Here is a 19,809-nt window from a genome sequence, read left to right as displayed (position 1 = left end):
GATGCCCGAGCCACCTCAGCTGGCTCCTCTCTACGCGGAGGAGTAGCGGCTCGACGCCGAGTCCCTCCCGGATGACCGAGCTTCTCACCCTATCTCTAAGGGAGAGCCCGGACACCCTGCGGAGGAAACTCATTTCGGCCGCTTGTATCCGGGATCTTGTTCTTTCGGTCATGACCCAAAGCTCGTGACCATAGGTGAGGGTAGGAACGTAGATCGACTGGTAAATCGAGAGCTTTGCCTTTCGGCTCAGCTCCTTCTTCACCACTACGGACCGGTGCAGCGTCCGCATTACTGCAGACGCCGCACCGATTCGCCTGTCGATCTCCCGCTCCCTCCTACCGTCACTCGTGAACAAGACCCCAAGATACTTGAACTCCTCCACTTGGGGCAGGATCTCATCCCCGACCCGGAGAGGGCACTCCACCCTTTTCCGACTGAGGACCATGGTCTCGGATTTGGAGGTGCTGATCTTCATCCCAACCGCTTCACACTCAGCTGCGAACCGCTCCAGTGAGAGTTGGAGGTCACGGCTTGATGAAACCAACAGCACTAAATCATCTGCAAAAAGCAGAGATTCAATGCTGAGGTCACCAAACCGGACCCCCTCAACGCTTCGGCTGCGCCTAGAAATTCTGTCCATAAAAGTTATGAACAAAATCGGTGACAAAGGGCAGCCTTGGCGGAGTCCAACCCTCACTGGGAACGAATTCGACTTACTGCCGGCAATGCGGACCAGACTCTGACAGCGGTCGTACAGGGACCGAACAGCCCTTACCAAGGGGCTCGGTACCCCGTACTCCCGGAGCACCCTCCACAGGATTCCCCTAGGCACACGGTCGAACGCCTTCTCCAAATCCACAAAACACATGTAGACTGGTTGGGCGAACTCCCATGCACCCTCGAGGACCCTGCTGAGGGTGTAGAGCTGGTCCACTGTTCCACGGCCGGGACGAAAACCACACTGCTCCTCCTGAATCCGAGATTCGACTTCCCGACGGACCCTCCTCTCCAGCACCCCTGAATAGACTTTACCGGGGAGGCTGAGGAGTGTGATTCCTCTATAATTGGAACACACCCTCCGGTCCCCCTTTTTAAAAAGGGGGACCACCACCCCGGTCTGCCAATCCAGAGGCACTGTCCCCGATGTCCACGCGATGTTGTAGAGGCGTGTCAGCCATGACAGCCCTACAACATCCAGAGCCTTTAGGAACTCCGGGCGGATCTCATCCACCCCCGGGGCCTTGCCACCGAGGAGCTTACCAACCGCCTCAGTGACTTCAACCCCAGAGATCGAAGAGCCCACCTCAGAGTCCCCAGACTCTGCTTCCTCAAAGGAAGGCGTGTCGGTGGAATTGAGGAGGGCTTCGAAGTATTCTCTCCACCGACTCACGACGTCCCGAGTCGAGGTCAGCAGTACACCATCTTCACTATACACAGTGTTAATAGTGCACTGCTTTCCCCTCCTCAGACGCCGGATGGTGGACCAGAATTTCCTCGAAGCCATCCGGAAGTCGTTTTCCATGGCCTCACCGAACTCCTCCCATGTCCGAGTTTTTGCCTCGGCAACCGCCGAGGCCGCAGTCCGCTTGGCCAGCCGGTACCTGTCAGCTGCCTCCCGAGTCCCACAGGCCAAAAAGGCCCGATAGGCCTCCTTCTTCAGCTTGACGGCATCCCTTACCGCTGGTGTCCACCAGCGGGTTCGGGGATTGCCGCCACGACAGGCACCAACCACCTTACGGCCACAGCTCTGATCGGCCGCCTCAACAATGGAGGTGCGGAACATGGCCCACTCGGACTCAATGTCCCCCACCTCCCCCGGGACAAGGGAGAAGTTCTGCCGGAGGTGGGTGTTGAAACTCTTTCTGACAGGGGATTCTGCTAGACGTTCCCAGCAGACCCTCACAATACGTTTGGGCCTGCCAGGTCTGGCCAGCATCTTCCCCCGCCATCGGAGCCAACACACCACCAGGTGGTGATCAGTTGACAGCTCCGCCCCTCTCTTCACCCGAGTGTCCAAAACATGCGGCCGCAAGTCCGATGACACGATTACGAAGTCGATCATCGAACTGCGGCCTAGGGTGTCCTGGTGCCAAGTGCACATATGGACACCCCTATGTTTGAACATGGTGTTCGTTATAGACAAACCGTGACGAGCACAGAAGTCCAATAACAGAACACCACTCGGGTTCTGATCGGGGGGGCCGTTCCTCCCAATCACGCCCCTCCAGGTCTCACTGTCATTGCCCACGTGAGCGTTGAAGTCCCCCAGTAGAACGAGGGAGTCCCCAGAGGGGGCGCTCTCTAGCACACCCTCCAAGGACTCCAAAAAGGGTGGGTATTCTGAACTGCTGTTCGGTGCATAAGCACAAACAACAGTTAGAACCCGTCCCCCCACCCGAAGGCGGAGGGAGGCTACCCTCTCGTCTACCGGGGTAAACCCCAACGTACAGGCGCCAAGCCGGGGGGCAATAAGTATGCCCACACCTGCCCGGCGCCTCTCACCATGGGCAACTCCAGAGTGGAAGAGAGTCCAACCCCTCTCGAGAGGATTGGTACCAGAACCCAAGCTGTGTGTGGAGGAGAGTCCGACTATATCTAGTCGGAACTTCTCTGCCTCACACACCAGCTCAGGCTCCTTCCCTGCCAGAGAGGTGACATTCCATGTCCCAAGAGTTAGCTTCAGCAGCTGGGGGTCGGACCGCCAAGGCCCCCGCCTTTGGCTGCCGCCCAACTCCCTACGCACCCGACCCCTTTGGCCCCTCCCACAGGTGGTGAGCCCATGGGAAGGGGAACCCACGTTGCCTTTTCGGGCTGAGCCCGGCCGGGCCCCATGGGGACAGGCCCGGCCACCAGACGCTTGCCTTCGAGCCCCACCTCCAGGCCTGGCTCCAGAGGGGGGCCCCGGTAACCCGCGTCCGGGCAAGGGAAACTGGGGTTCAATAATCTTGCTCATCATAAGGGGTCTTTTTGAGCCATACTTTGTCTGGCCTCTCACCTAGGACCTGTTTGCCATGGGTGACCCTACCAGGGGCTTAAAGCCCCAGACAACATAGCTCCTAGGATCATTGAGACACGCAAACCCCTCCACCACGATAAGGTGATGACTCATGGGGGGAATATAATATAATAATAAATAATAAGAACACTATTAGTTAAATAGATAATAATCAAATAACCCTCTCTGGTTTCTTCACAGAATAAAGCCAGGAAATAAATAACACTATTGAAACAAAAAAATATATATATATTGTTCATGGAGCCGGACCAAATGTGGAAGTGGGCCGTAGTTTAAAGGGTTAAACATTGAGAAAACTTTTTTCTGCCTACCCGAGATTAAAATAAATGTCAAATCCAATATCCGCCTGTTAGAACAGACACGCAAATATGAAAGATATAACTGTTTATTGAATATCCATCCTACAGTCTTGTTTAACTGGGAAAATTCGTAACACGTGATCACACAAATCGCAACCATGCATCGCATGCCCGCATTTCCTCCTTCTCCTGAGTCCTCACAAATAAAACATAAAATTTTGTTTTTTTTCGGGCTCGTGACTACAAATAAAACAAAATTTCCTTTTTCAAATCACGTTTGGCCAGCAGTGTATGTAAAAAAAGTTATCTGAGAGTCTAAGCGGACGCTCGCCATTTGCATTGGCCCAGTGCAAATGCTATGCTAACCTAGGCTAACTCTACATTTAGAGTTTAATGATCACTCAGCACATGTTTTTTATTTTTTATTTTTTTAAATAAGTGTTCACTGTGAAACCTGTGTGATACTAATGAAAATCTATCCTTATGATTACAACTGCTACCTGCTATTTTCTTCAACTTCCAATCTGAACATGAAAACAGCTGATTTATCCGCTTACTTTTTTCAAAGAGGAAAATAACCAGTGGCAGCATTGTGAGCGAACTCCATTCATCTTCAATTATAACGCTCTTAAAAATACATGTTACCTGCATGGTTACCAAACGTACGTGTTGTTTGCGACAGTAATTCGGGGTGCTTTAATTATATATATATATATTATAATTGAATTCTGGGGCATATTGTGGCTCATCTGGCCAAAACCATGAACAGCAGGGTCTGTGTTTGTGTGTGCCGGAGCTGGAGGCTAAAAAGGAGTCATGATCCAACCTCCTGTGAAATGCTCATTTCCATTTTGATGAACAAAGGATCAGCCAAAAATCAATTATGACACAGACTAGTCAGGAAATGGAATGAAAGGAGCACGGGTCAGGACTGACTAATTATCTGTATTTATGAATTGCACATAGTATCATGTCGAGTTAGAGGAAGTAAATTATATCTCAGCATCAGACATCGGGCAAGTGTAAATTCAATTCAGATATTTACTTTTAGTGTGTAATAGTAGGGTTGTTCCGATCATGTTTTTTTGCTCCCGTTTTAGTTTGAGTATCTGCCGATCCCGATATTTCCCGATCCGATTGCTTTTCTTTTTTTTTTGCTCCTGATTCAATTCCAATTATTCCTGATCATATACATTTTGGCAATGCATTAAGAAAAAAAATGAATAAAACTCGGACGAATATATACATTCAACATACAGTACATAAGTACTGTATTTGTTTATTATGACAATAAATCCTCAAGATGGCATTGACATTATTAACATTCTTTCTGTGAGAGGGATCCACGGATAGAAAGACTTGTAATTCTTAAAGGATAAATGTGACTTTGTATATTGTGACTAAATATTGCCATCTAGTCTATTTGTTGAGCTTTCAGTAAATGATACTGCAGCCATTTAACTTCTGCCCAAATGCATGATGGGAAGTGCAACCATGACTGTGTGTAGGGGCACCAATTGATATATCTTTTCTGCGTTGGGAAAGAACATAGGGTGTTAAGAAAATGGTCAACTACTACCTTTCTTCCCCACATTGCCTCCCACGTTATATTTAATTGCTGAGAGAGATATCGTAAGGCTTTAGCCACATAAAAAATAGCTCCAAAGGCTATTAAAATTCTCTCTACTCATTATATGCTGCCTTTCAGCGCTATCTATAGGTAAACGGCGTCTTTAAAGATTGAACGCGACAATGCGTGAGTGGGACGTGCAGCACATGCGTTAATTATTTAACGTGATTACTTTTAAAACATTATCACCGTTAACGCAATATATTTGAAAGCCCTACATTAAGCCAAAACTACTCTGGATGAGTGTAAGACATTTTGTGTGTAACGTTAAATACAATTAGAAAATGATTTAAATATATATATATATTAAAAAAAGGCATGTCCGATATTTTTTTTGCCAATTCCGATACTTTGAAAATGACGTGATCGGACCCATCTTTATGTAATAGTGTAAACTCCAAATGCAAAACATCTTGATTTTGACAACAACAACAACAACTAACAGCTAACAACAAACTTTAACAATAACACAAACGATATTTCCAGCAGCCTACCTGATAAATTGAGTTTAAGAACTCTGCTCTACATCAAAATCACAGTAAAGTCAACCTCCACTTCACAGTCCTTTGCGGGCCACTGGATAGGCCAAAAAACCAGTACTGCGAATTATGAGTTGACAGGTATTTACCATCTGCAGCTTTATTTAATAACTCCCCTCGAGACTCCGCTGAGCTACTTCATATTAGTGTCATATAAGTCTTTCGATGATATGCAGACCGCAATCTTTCCACCTTAGCGGAAGTTTGCCGCGACTCCCTTCTGAATTCCTTTCAGTTTCCTCTGCAGTTGATGAAAAATATTATATACCGCTGACAATTTCATAACATAGATGCACTCTCTGGCAACCTCTTGAACCGGCAATGTGGTCATCTAAAATTGAAGAGTACTTCAAACATCTTACTTCAATTTCCGTAAGATATCAACATAACTTCTGACAATCACTTTTGTGCATATGAAGAATAGTGAACATTGGACGTGGTGCTATTCGGTCCGTTGTGCTAATAGATGGTATTTATATGAGGTTGGCCTTGATGCCGAGATTGGCTTGGGAGCTGTGTCTCTGTGATGGGATAGATGTAAATTTAGGACACATCATCAGTAGTGTTCCAACAAGTCATAGGATGTTTCGGCCTTTTATCACTAGACACCCTCATAGATGGTGGCCATCGACAAGTTAATCACGTCTGCGCCATAGGCGGAGTTTGACTTTTGGGGCAGGAGGGGCACATCATGTTGATAAGCCCGAAACGCAGTGTCAGCAATAAAATTAACTGACAAGAATATTTATAAATAGAAACTGCAATTTCTGGAGAAATTACTCTGGGTCTTTGCTGTGTGGAGATACAGATCTTAACCCCGCCCAGGTATGTTTTGGCACATTTCGGTGACCATATAAGGACACATCCTGTTGATTTGGGGACATTTGGCGGCGTGTCCTAGTTAACCCTTAAATACTTGCAACATGAAGTAATTATCAGAGAATCCCAAAATTTGAAAAATAAGGTCCAAATGAAAGCTTTTTTTTCCAATTTGTAAAAAGAAAAGTCAAAATGAATATGTGTAATAATATCTAAATATAATATCTAATATCTATAACCCTTGGTAAATCCTGTTTTTTTTTTTTTCCCTCAACCTGCAGATGCATGTGTTGACTTGCATCCATCATTTTTTTTTATTTTTTTAAAGAAATGTCAAAATTCATATTTAGTCTCAAAATCATGACATTTTAGGTGTATCAAATATGATACATTTGGCAATAAAGGGTTAAATCAGATCATTTGCGGACTTTTGGGGGGCGTGTCCTGGTTATATCAGGTTATTTAGGGACATTAAGGGGCGTGTCCTGGTCATATCAGGTCATTTGGGGACATTTGGGGGGCGTGTCCTGGTCATATCAGGTCATTTGGGGGGCGTGTCCTAGTCATATCCGGTCATTTCCTGTTGATTTGGGGACATTTGTTTTTTGCGATTGAAAATGGGTAATTTGGATGTCCATGGCCGTCAATGGCATCAACTTACAATTGCGTAAATGGTATCCAAGTACATTGGCATCAATAGAATCGACAAAGATGGCTGTCAATGGCATTAAACAAAGTAAATGCCGTTGAAAATGAATGGGAAATTTGGACGTCCTTGGCCGTCAATGGAATCCAAGTACATTAGCATCAATAGAATTGACATACATGGCCGTAAATGGCATCTGTCTAAACTGGATGACCAGGACACATCCCCCAATTGTCCCCAAATGACCTGATATGACCAGGACACGCCCCCAATTGTCCCCAAATGACCTAATATGACCAGGACACGACCCCCCCAAATGTCCCCAAATGACCTGATATGACCAAGCAACGCCCCCAAATTTCCCCACATGACCTGATATGACCAGGCCACGCCCCCCAAATGTCCCAAAATGACCTGTTATGACCAGGGCACGCCCCCCAAATGACCCCACATGACCTTATATGGCTAGGACATGCCCTCCAAATGTCCACATATGACCTCATATGACCAGGACATGCCCCCCCAAATGTCCCCAAATCGACAGGAACCGACCTGATATTGTCCCAGAAATGTCCCAAACCAACCTGGGCGGGGCTAAGATCTGTATCCCCACACGGCAAAGAGATTTCTCCAGAAATTGCAGTGTCTAGATATTAGAGTTGTCCCGGTCACATATTTTTGCACCCGAGTCAGAGTCACCTCATTTAGAGGACCTGCCGATACCGAGTATGGATTTATTACAAAATATGCCATTTTTTTGGTACACTTTTTGTAAAGACGTTTGTAAGTAGACATACCACTGTAATTTTTTTTCTTTGTTGCTGTTGTCTCTTTTTGTTTTTGTATTTCTCATTCTTGTGCTTATTTTCATCCATTTCAGGGGCAGACATGATCAACTTTGATGGACAGGGTGTGATCTCCTATCGTTTCAAGGTAATCTTTGCCAAATTCACCCATTGAAGAGCTCTAAGATGTAGCAAGTCAAAATGTTTGATATGCGCCATCATGTGATTATTTAGGTGCTATGTAGGGTTGAGAACATCCGGCTTAAAAAAAAAAAAAAAAACTTTTAAGACCGAAATACTTAATTCTCCTTTGTAGAATCTGTAGATGCCTGACTTAAGCTTCTGTCGTGTACATTTAGGTGAAGAAGATGAAGCTCATCAAGGATGTGATTGCGCTGAGGTTCAAGACATCCGAGAGTGAGGGAGTGATTCTCCACGGAGAGGGGCAGCAGGGAGACTACATCACTTTGGAACTCCGTAAAGCCAAGCTGCTGCTGCAGATCAACTTGGGTAGGTATCACAGCAAACATAGGTCATGATGGACTAGTGAAATAGCCCAAATTCACCCAACGAAATAATATTACATCTTCTCAATGTTGCTTAAAGTGTGTCTGTGTTTTGCAAGGCTCTCATGTAAATGCTATTTCTCAGGATATTTAAACCCTTTAAGTTTCGGGTCTATTTTGTCTGATTTTGCATGTCTTTGGTTTTGTATTTATATGTCAAAGAAAAAAAATGTTTATGGCGAATAAATAGAGTATATCGTTCTTCCCCTGGCTAACACGCACTCCCTTAGCAACCTTGATGAGCATGCGAGTCTTGATGTGTTTGAATATTGTGAAATAATTTCTTCGGGAGTTATTTTTATATGCTAATAGTAGTCACATTAATTACAGGCAGTAACCAGTACGGCTCAATTCTGGGCCATACCTCAGTGACGACGGGCAGCCTCTTGGATGACAACCACTGGCACTCGGTGGTGATTGAGCGCTACCGTCGTAATGTCAATTTCACACTGGATAGACACACGCAGCACTTCAGGACCAACGGGGAGTTTGATCACCTCGACTTGGACTATGAGGTAAGCCGTTGCATTAGTGTATGGTACAGACATTCAGTCTAAACACACAATTTCGCAGCAGTCTTGCGGGGAACTCATTCTTGGGATTATGCTCATGTCTTCTGTTACAGTAAGAAATTATTTTTAAAAGCTAAGTATATCACCATTTTCTTATATTTATTTACTGTATGTATTTACAGTGGTACCTCTATATACGATCACTTCGACACACGATCTTTTCGACATCCGACGTAAAATTTGAGCCGCCATTTGTTTCTACATCCGACGAGTTGCTCGAAATACGACGACATGACAGCACTGCAAACGAACGCACGGTGGATTTTCTTGTGTGAGAAATCAACACAGTTTTCGAAAAAAGTTGATACAGTTGGAGAAACAAGAAAAAAAGTAATGCTTACCTTTGAAATGAAGATGCAAGTTATAGAAAAATATGAGCTTGGGGTGCGCGTCCCTGAACTGGCTCAACAATACAGCTCCATGGTCCTCTTCCGACCACCGTTCGCCACTATTTATAAGTTAAGGTGACAATTATTATTGTGGTAACATTGCCAAGGAAATCGCCAGCTTCGTCACATTTTTATCATTTATTTAAGAACTTATCCAACACAAAACGCCCATTGTCTTAAGCAGTTGACTGCTCTCAAGAAAACGAAAGTATTATCTCTACCGCACCGACCTATCTCACTATGACGTCAGCTTCGCGGTGCGTTCAGGGACAGTAAAAAGTGTCCGCCATATTAGAATCCAATTCGTTACATTATTTACAGGAATAATTATTAATTATTCTTCTTATTATTATATTATTCTGACTTATTTATTTATAACTTATTTGTTTTTCTATGTTTAATTGCCATTTGTAACAGTGCCAGCAGTATTTATTAAGAATGTAGTGTATGTTTTTAGGCTTTGGAACGAATTAATGGAATTATAATGTATTCCTATGGGAAAATCCTGCTCGACATACGACCATTTCGACTTACAAACAAGGTCCTGGAACGAATTAAATTCGTATGTAGAGGTACCACTGTACTTTATTTTTCGACTATAGCCCGCTACTCTCTCCCCTCATTTTTAATCTTGCAGTTTATAGTCCAGTACGGTTTATTTGTGGATTTATTTGGATTAATAGGTAACACTTTATTTGACATACAACCGTCATAATTCTGACATGGCCCTATCATGGGCATTAATGAATGTTTATGACGGATGTCGTTAAGTGTCATCCGGTAAATTATGTCACTACTAATTCCATTTATGTCTGGTTTGGACTTTTTACATCCATTCAAAAGTGAGATCATTTCCCGAATGACGCAAAATAACATCTGTCATAAGCATTCAATAATGCTCATGGCAGTGTCATGTTATAACTATGATGGTCTTATGACAGTCCATAGACTTCATAATGATATTGACGGGACATGGGGCGCGGGGCCGATTAATCGTGGGCCTATCTCCGTCAAAGCTGACCGAGTGGAAACACAGACAACGAGCTTTTTATGTTCAAAATTCTTGTGAATAAATGCTTAAATCCCTGAATTCCTTATAGATATGGATGTAAAACAGTCTCGATTTTGGTTAAAAGCAAAAAAAAAAAAAAAAAAAAAAAAAGGTAGTTAGCATTCATTTTACGTAAATATGTCGAACGTGATGCTAGTCTGTTAGGCAAAGTGGCGGCCCCCTTAGTACAACAAAGAGCTTTTTGTGTTGAAAATTATTGTGAATAAATGCTTAAATCTCTAAATTCTTTATAGATATGGACGTAAAACAGTCTCAATTCTTATTTAAAAGAAAAAAAAAAAAGGCAGTTATCATTTATTTCATGTAAATATGTCGGTCGAATGTGACGCTCGTCTGTTAGCCAATGTGGCGGCCCCCTTAGTACAACAAAGAGCTTTTTCCGTTGAACATTCTTGTGAATAAATGCTTAAATCCCTGAATTCTTTATAGATATGGACGTAAAACAGTCTCGATTCTTGGTTAAAAGCCCCCCCCCCAAAAAAACTGGCAGTTAGCATTTATTTTATGTAAATATGTCGAAAGTGATGCTAGTCTGATAGCATATGTGGTGGCCCCCTTAGCACAACGAAGAGCTTTTTGCGTTGAAAATTCTTGTGAACAAGTGCTTAAATCCCTGAATTATTTATAGATATGGATGTAAAACCGTCTTGATTCTTGGTTAAAAGCAAAAAAATATATATATTTTAAGTATAATGCCAATGCTGTAGCGACTAATTTCTCCCACTGATTTATTCACAACGTTTCAAAATGCATTCATGGTACGAAAAACATAATAAACACCTTGAATCCTTGGACAAATTACTCCTAAGAAAATCCTTCCTGTTTATATATTGGGTACAGCTTTCGTACTTTTTCAACCTAAATCCGGCGTCAGATCCCTGTGTGCATGTGTTTGAGAATAACTCCTCTTGATGTGGGCAAGCCCCCTACTTGAAGGTGGTGCAGTGTATGATTGTTGTGACCCGTCAATATAATTATGAAGTCTATTGACAGTCTGATGGCGACACTGTCAAATAAAGTCTTACCAAATACCATAACTAGCAATTAATGAAACAACTGGAACAATAACTGAAGAAATAATCAGCACAAGAATTTGATTGTCACTTACATCTGTAGCACTGCAACACATGCTAGGAGGCATGTTGTCCAACAACAGTGTTGACAACAGGTGGTAGCAGAGGTTGACTGTCCCCCCCAAGGGAGAAGTGATGGCCAAAAGAAGCTTCTTGAAGCTTTGCAGCCAATTGGTTCAAAGCTTCATGGTGGTTCATTTGGTCTTATGACAGTCTTATGATGCCACTGTCAAATAAAATGTTACCGGTTAATATCTTTTGGTGTAAATATCCCATGATACAGTGAGGACATCTGTGGTTTATAGTCCAGTGCGGCTTGTCTTTGATCAAATGCTGTTTTTGTGTCAAATTTGATGGGTGGTGGCTTATAGTCAGGTGAGCTTTATAGTATGAAAATTACCATAGTGTTTTACCTTTAAAAACATTACTTCTAATCAAGGTCGTAGGATTGCTCTCAACATTAGTAGGACGATATAATAGCATAACCTGCATGTACACTTTTTGCTTGGGATTGATAAGACCAAACAAATGAACAAGGGCCTAAATTTCTCATGAATATGAACCTAATTAATTGATAGGCTTCATTATATATTGACATGACACTTCCGCCAGACCCTGCGCCACACCTACAGTAGAGGGCCTGCCCACACTCGGCTTCAGTTAAGGCTAAGTAATGCTTCACAGTCGGTCGCAATAGTTCTTAAAACCAACGCAATGTCGGATATAGGTTGAAAAAGTACGAAAGCTGTACTGCATACAAACAGAAAGGATTGTCTCAGGAGTGATTTGCTCAAGGATTCAAGGTCATCGTTATATTTTTCGTACCACGCATGCATTTTGAAACGTTGTGAAAAAAAATCAGTGGGAGAAATTAACAGCTACGGCGTTGGCGTTATAATTTGCAATATTTACGTAAAATAAATGCCAGATGCCCAGTTTTCTGCTCTTATAACAAAGAATCGAGCCTGTTTTACGTCCATATCTTGAAAGAATTCAGGGATTTAAGCATTTATTCACAAGAAATTTCGACGTAAAAAGCTCTCTGTGGTGACAAGGTGGCCCCACAGTGGCTTAAAAACTAGCAGCACATTCGACATATTTACGTAAAATAAATGCTAACTTCCCTGTTTTTTTCTGCTTTTAACCAAGAATCAAGACTGTTTTACATCCATATCTACAAATAATTCAGGGATTTAAGCATTTATTCACAAGAATTTTCAATGTAAAAAGCTCTTTGTCTGTGTTTCCACTTGACGGAGATAGGCCGCCTTATTTATCGGCCCCGTGCCCCGTGAATATATTATGAAGTCTATGGATAGGCTAAATGCTTAATATAAAAGAAATCTGTATTAACTAACTATGTATTGGTTCAAGTGATGACTCTCAGTAGCAAAATTAGTGCTGTGTTCCCCACCTCCACAACATAGACGTCTTTTTACATTACTTGCAGTGGCTGCTGGTGCTGCTGGCCTGGAAAAAAAAAAAAAAAAAAAAAAATGTCTGATATCCCTCCTCTTCCAGAGGGGCTGAGGATGTGGCATGTTGTCGACATGATGTATAAGTCATTAGCCAATCAAACATGCGTTTGAGGGGAAAAAATTGAGCTATTGAAATGGGGTAGATGGATGCAAGTCTGAACATAATGAAAATAATTCTCGTCATAATGGTGGGGTTAATTCTATCCTTACAACATATGGGAAGACAATCTAAATTACTGATATAACTGAACTCATTATGTAATGCAAATAAGCTTGCTTCAAAGTCGTAAGGACAATTTGAGCATCCTAAAAAGTCCCTAGGACTACTACTACTGTCCCTAGGCAAACCAAATGCCCTACCAATTGACTTATCATATTCAGTTTAAATATTGGATGCCAAATAGCATGTAGCACAAGTAAATACACCCCAAATAAATTGAACACTTTGTTGAAACATAGCTTTCTGTATGCAAATTTTGCAACTTTATCTCCTCTCTGATGGCCTTCGCTATCTCAAGAGTAAAATAACAGCACCCGGGAAATTACATATTGGCTTTGCACGGTGCTAATATGATGGTAATCCATAACATCCTCGTAATTAATGTTGCTTAGAAATGGAATGCGGCACAATGGGTTTGCATAATACTTGAAACAGGAAATTGATTTTTTCCCCCACTTTTAGAATATGTAAACTGGATGATAGCATTTTGTGTCTAATGTGATTACAGGCCTGCTTGTAGCCTATTTGCTTTTGTTGATATTGTCTGAATCTGACTCTTTATGTGCCGAGTGTGTTCATATATTGATAGGCCCGTAAGCGTGTCTTTGCATCATAAGCGGATTTTAAGGGGGGGGCCAGGCCCCCCCTGGTGGCTGAAAAGTGCCATTGCATGTAATTGACTTTGCTACATACATATATTGTATGTATATACTGTAAAGCAATAAAACTGCAACAAAAATGAATGAAATGAACAAAAAAATTTTTTTTATAATGGGTCAAAATTAGACTTCGAACAGATCATGTGACTAGCAACTTAGACGGTCATTTGCTTTGCATATAATTTTAAAATAAAAATAAAAATAAAAAATAAAAAAATAGTGGTGGGCCATTTTATTTTTCAAATGATTTTTTTCTTTGATTGAAGATATTTCTATGTATTTTTTTTATTGAAGCAAATTTTTGGGGGATTAAATGATTCAGACACAAATGTCCTACCCATAATATGGCCCAAACACAAAAATGATTGCTTCAATCAAAGAAAACTTTTTCGATACAAAATTAAGTTTTCAAATGCAAATTTTTCAATCTCAAATATTTTTTCACATTCAAAAACTCTTTCCATGATTGAAATGTTTCTTTTTTTGATTGAAGTGATTTTTCTTTTTGAAGCAAATTATTTTTTGATTGAATAATGAAGACAAAAATATCCTAGCCAAAATGTGGCCCAAAATCAAATCAACATTATTTCAATCAAAAAAGTTGCTTCAATCAAAAAAAAAAAAAAAAAAAAAAAAAACTTGACTAAAAAAAATCAAAGAAAAATAGCTTTCACATGCTTTTCTTTTTTTTAGCTTCAAATGTATTTTTGCATTCAAACACTTTTTTTTCCTGGATTAAAGCGACTTTTTGGTTGAAAAATATATATTTTGATTGAAGTAACTTTTTTTTTTATTTTTATTTTTTATTGAAGCAACTTTTTTTTGATTGAATAATAAAAACACAAATCTAACTCCATATGGCTCCACCCAGGGGATACAATTTTTGACTGGGGTAACTACATTGGCACGACATCGGCGGGCCTACCATATTCAATGGATGACGATCTTGGCGAAAAGTATTGCCTAAGCAGCCTGATTTACAATTCCCCTCAAGAATGAAGGGAAACAAAAAACGCTCATTGTCAACTTATTATTATAAATATTCTTGTAAGTTAATTTTATTGCTGACACTGCGTTTTGGGGTCATCAACATGTTGTGCCCCCCCTGCCCAAAAGTCAAACTCCACCTATGCTTTGCATGTGTGTTGACTTAACCAGTTATAGCTGATAGGGCTCATCTCTTCCACTGTTGAGTCAGAAACTGAGAAGCGAGGCAATTAAAGTGAGGCTATTCAATTAAGGGATCTTTACAGAAATCCATACAACAGAGTAAAAGGTGTGTGTTAATGGTGTGCGCTTGTTTGTATTCAAGTCATGTCAAATTCAATTCCAATTTGAATCTTGTTAATATTACTAATGGACTTCCTTGAAATCTAAAAGCGACACAGAAGGCTATCTTCATTATGAACAAGTATAATACAACCCCTAGCAAAAAGTATGGCATCACCAGTCTCGGATAAGCACTCACTCAGACATTTTATCATGTAGAACAAACTCGGATAAAAAGCTTGAAAAAAGTAATGAATTAGTTAAAGTGCAACTCTGTAGCATTCAGAAACACTATAAGAAATGAATAAAATGTGGTGGTCAGTAAATGTTACTTTTATAGAGCAAGTGCAGGGAAATATGTATGGAATCACTCCTCTCTGAGGAAAAAATATGGAATCATGAGAAACAAACAAAGAAATAACAATCACAACACATCTCTAGTACCGTATTGGCCCGAATATAAGACTGCCCTGATTATAAGACGACCCCCTCTTTTTCAAGACTCAAGTTCGATAAAAAGACTTTTTGAACACCAAATTAATTTTTATACAGAAAATAATTCAAATCATTCAAATTTTAATATCTGAACATTTAAATATGTAAACTAAAGTGCAATCACTTTGGTAAATGAATGGCTTCTGGTTTTTAAAATGTAAATAAACCAAAGATATTAGAGCGCTTATCACACATATTCATTTTGACTTTTCTTTTCACAAATTTGAAAAAAAGGTTTCATTAGCACCTTATTTTTCAAATTTTGGGATTCTCTGATAATTGCTTCATGTTGCAGGTATTTAAGGGCTAAGCAACATTACTCCGTGTGACCCTCTACTTCCAATTTTCTAAAATGGCGACAATCAACAAAAAAAAGTTGACTGTGACGGCCGACGCTTCAAGGATAGGTGGAAATTGGACTATTTCTTCAGTAAAATATGCAACAACTGTGTCATGCCTGATTTGCAAAGAGACAGTCGCTGTTTTTAAAGAGTTCAATGTGAGGCGATATTACCAAACAAGACACGCTGACATGTACGACAAGATTACAGGGAAGATACGCAGCGAGAAATTGAAGCAACTTGAAGCCAGTTTAATTTCACAGCAGTAGTATTTCGCAAGAGCCCGAGAGTCGAAAGAGAACGCCGAAAAGGCTAGTTGCGAGATTGTTGAAATTATTCATTAAAAAAATAATAAAGCAAATGGCTTGCTAAATTTTGCTTAAATATATTGTTCTACGTGAAGGACGTCAGCCAAGGTCGGCCCCCCACATTTTTACCACGCCAAATCTGGCCCCCTTTGCAAAAAGTTTGGACACCCCTGCATTAAATGTTCCTAATCTGATTACTTGATTATTCGAACTAAAAAATTGACAGATTAGCTGCAGTTCTAAAATTGAGTTATCCGATGTCAAGTTCAAAAATAGACCCTTAGGTAGACATTTGTAAAATTACCCAAAAATCAGGAGAGAAGACACTCAGTTTTCTTGGCCAAGGAGAGCAAGGAGGGACTAGACAGAGAAATGCTAGATTACACTGTACAGTCACCAAAATTGATCTAAAAAAAACCTCCTTGCATCTTTTTATTAGGGGTTTGTCCTAACACAGAAGGGTGCCGCCCTAAAGGGAGGGGGAAAGCAAGCTGGAGACACCCATGTGATTTTGGTTGGCTATGTGTGAGCATGTAGGTGGAACTAACTAAATACACGTGTGTAAGCAAGGGCACTTAGGTAAAGTGGTCAGAATGACCCAGACACTTCAGTTATGCAACGCTGCGGCCATGGAAGATGTCCTCGAATGGAAGATTGTCCTCGAAAGTCTCGACGAAAGTCCAGACGTAAGATGCTGAAGATGTCCTAGAAGGTCTAGTTACGCAATGTTGCAGCCATGAAGCAAGGCAGTTGTCACCCCGACCCTTTTTAACACTTTGTAACACTTAAACATTATACCTAGTATAGCAAGCAATAATCATTCACTGGTTATATCAAATAAGAAAAAATATGGCAATATGTATTATGTATGTATAAGGCAAATGCAAATATTCAATCAACCCTCGATAATTAACTCAACATCCGATTATGACGTTTTAACCGATAACCGATATCCCGATATTATCCAACTCCAAAAATCCCGATACCGATATCAAACCGATACCGATATATGTGCTCGTTGACTTATCATATTATGGCTAACTGTATTGTGGTGCCCCACTGATGCTTTAATCCTGCTTAAATCTTTGCCCTGCTCTTCCTTCCTGAACTACGCCAGCAATCACAATAGTGTTGCAGCTTGCTAACAGCTCATTCGACCTCACTTTAAGTGTTCTATATTTGGCCAGTAAGAACCTTAGCCTATGTGTTCCTTATCGACTGGTCAATTGACTCTTACTATAAGAACAAGCTTGGTCTTCCTGTACATGTAGCCCAGACTGATGGACTGCTGTCAGAGAAGTCCTGTGGCAGCAACAACCAATTAAAATGTTCATATCACAATACAATAATATTGACACTTTCTTCAACAAAAATACAGTAACATCCAAACCGAAAGTAGCAATTCAAAACTCACACCAACTGAACTTGAGCATATCTTTTCCACAATTCAACATTTTATCTCCCTCCATCCCCCCAGCTGAGCTTCGGCGGAATGCCATACAGCGGAAAGCCAGTAGGAGGTGGGCGCAAGAACTTTAAAGGCTGCATGGAGAGTATCAACTACAATGGAGACAACATTACAGACCTAGCCCGAAGGAAAAAGCTGGACACATCGAGCTTTGTGAGTCAAATGGTCACTCGTTCTCACACACAAACTGCATAACTTTTCTTTCTGTATTTGCTATAGCCAGTGGTGTCACTAGGTTTCACGAACAGGGGGGGGCTTAGCCCCCAGAAAGTAGCGTACAAGCACAAAACTTCACAAACCGCTAACAAAGAATTATAATTTATTCATTTTTATTGTTATTATTATTGTTGTTGTTTCAGTCCATTTTTTAAGTCAGTAGAACAACAGGAAAAAAAAATGGCAAATGATGGAAGTGCCTGTGAACCCTTAAAAAAATCTTAAATGGCATTATTATGTGAATTAAAATCATATTTTGAGACTGTTTGACTACATGCAACAATTTGATAAAAAGCAGATGACGAGAAATGAGTCTTTCAATCTAGTGTTTAGCTACTCCTGTCATTATCGCGCTCTGGCGCCGACATCCGGGTGATGACGTCGGCAGAGTAATGATTTCACCCGATTTAGAATTCAGCCCAATTGAGGAGGAAGATTTAAAACGAGGAAAACGTGACAGAGCAGCAAAATGTCATCATATTTTATCAGGATATTCTTTGTATCTATGGCGGGAAACACAGACAAGGTTGAAGAAGCAATTTCTGCTCTTGCACCCATCTTTAAAATACACTGCTGTATTTTAAGCCAGAAGAACTGTTGTGTTGGATAGAACAATATGTCTATATACTGCAGATTCATGGCGCATAAGCCCCGAACTAGTTTTAATTTGTCCGTTTTACCCTGGAAACCCCGACGTCGCGCAACCGCTTTTGTTTTAACCCAGCAATAAAAAGAAGTTAAGTAATTATATTTATAATTCCTAATGTCAGTTTTAGCTTGGAATCATTAATTGATGTCTAATACTTCGTGTAAAAAAAAAAAAAAATTGGGGGTCTCAGAGCGGAACTTCAAGTCACCTACAGTGGGGAGAACAAGTATTTGATACACTGCCAATGGTATCAAATATTTGTTCTCCTCACTGTAATTGTTTTCCGTCCCATGTATTTTTCCCCAATTGCTAAATAAATTATATGATCATGACAAATAAGTCTTGTTCTAAATGGAATATGAAATATTAATAATTCCTCAAAACTGCCAAATTCTAAAACCTGCCTAAACGTATTTTATGCCACCGGAGTTAGTCCGGCTTTTGTCATTTCCCTGCCCCGGCTTCGGATACGGAGGAAAGAGCGTAAACAAAACAGGAGGCGTGAGAGCTAGGCGACATGCTAACTTGAACCGAGCGGCTCTCTCAAGTCTCTTCCTCGCCTTTTGAAAACGAAGAATAACACAAAACAACCCCGCCTCATGTCACCCACGGCGGCGGGGGTGATTGTCTTCACCGATCGGCCAGCCCCTGGCTACGAACAAGTTTCGGCTCATCGTTCTGCTACGGCCCCAGCAGGAAGGCAGTGCTTGTTGATGGGGACGCGGAGGGGAATGAACAGCAAAAATGGCACATTCTTGGTGGACAAACCGTCCAACGTCGGAGTGCGTGGCTGCCCGAGCCCAGGGCAAGTATAGCACTCTTTAGGTGGGCACGTGAAGAGGGCCGAGGGGGGTCTAAGTCTCGACCTAATCGAGAACTGAAGAAGAGAGCAGGGGCCTCCCGGGGCCCAAGCCGAGGATAGCGCTCTATAGGCGGGCACACCTTTATCGGCCGGCGACCATGGTGTGCGACAAGCCGCCAGTCGTCAGTCGAGTGGCCCACTCGATGGACAGGAAGCATTCTCACCCAAAAAATGCAAGCCACCTCCTTATTAAAACGTTTGCCATTATCCCAGAATTTGTCTGTAACGCAGCGACACGTGAATTGAATGTGTGCAGTGTTTTTTTTATTTGTATTCAGGTATATACCTGAATCAAGCGTCGTTTGCACCAAACTTTTATGACTCTCCGTCGATCTTTGTTCAAAAGATAGCCTGAACAAAAGAAGGTGCAATCAAAGTGGAGTTCAATCTCCAGCTCAAATCCTTCTTGACTCACACAGCTATTAAGCCCTAATCAAA

The 19,809-nt window shown here is 41.5% G+C and overlaps 1 protein-coding gene across 2 annotated transcripts in view; it reads left to right on the top strand.

Moving 5' to 3' along the window:
* The window catches only part of cntnap2a (contactin associated protein 2a), a 674,074-nt gene that overhangs the window by 329,046 nt on the left and 325,219 nt on the right, over positions 1 to 19,809 (top strand). For both annotated transcript variants that reach the window (XM_057824376.1, XM_057824377.1), the window contains 4 exons: positions 7,830 to 7,882; positions 8,094 to 8,244; positions 8,631 to 8,815; positions 17,654 to 17,797. In XM_057824376.1, the coding sequence (XP_057680359.1) occupies positions 7,830 to 7,882; positions 8,094 to 8,244; positions 8,631 to 8,815; positions 17,654 to 17,797 (533 nt within the window). The remainder of the gene's footprint in view (positions 1 to 7,829; positions 7,883 to 8,093; positions 8,245 to 8,630; positions 8,816 to 17,653; positions 17,798 to 19,809) is intronic.

This window comes from Corythoichthys intestinalis, chromosome 20 (genome assembly GCF_030265065.1).
Source record: "Corythoichthys intestinalis isolate RoL2023-P3 chromosome 20, ASM3026506v1, whole genome shotgun sequence".
NCBI classification, from domain to species: Eukaryota; Metazoa; Chordata; class Actinopteri; order Syngnathiformes; family Syngnathidae; genus Corythoichthys; species Corythoichthys intestinalis.
Note: the sequence above shows the minus strand (reverse complement) of the source record. Positions and strands in the feature narration are given on the sequence as shown.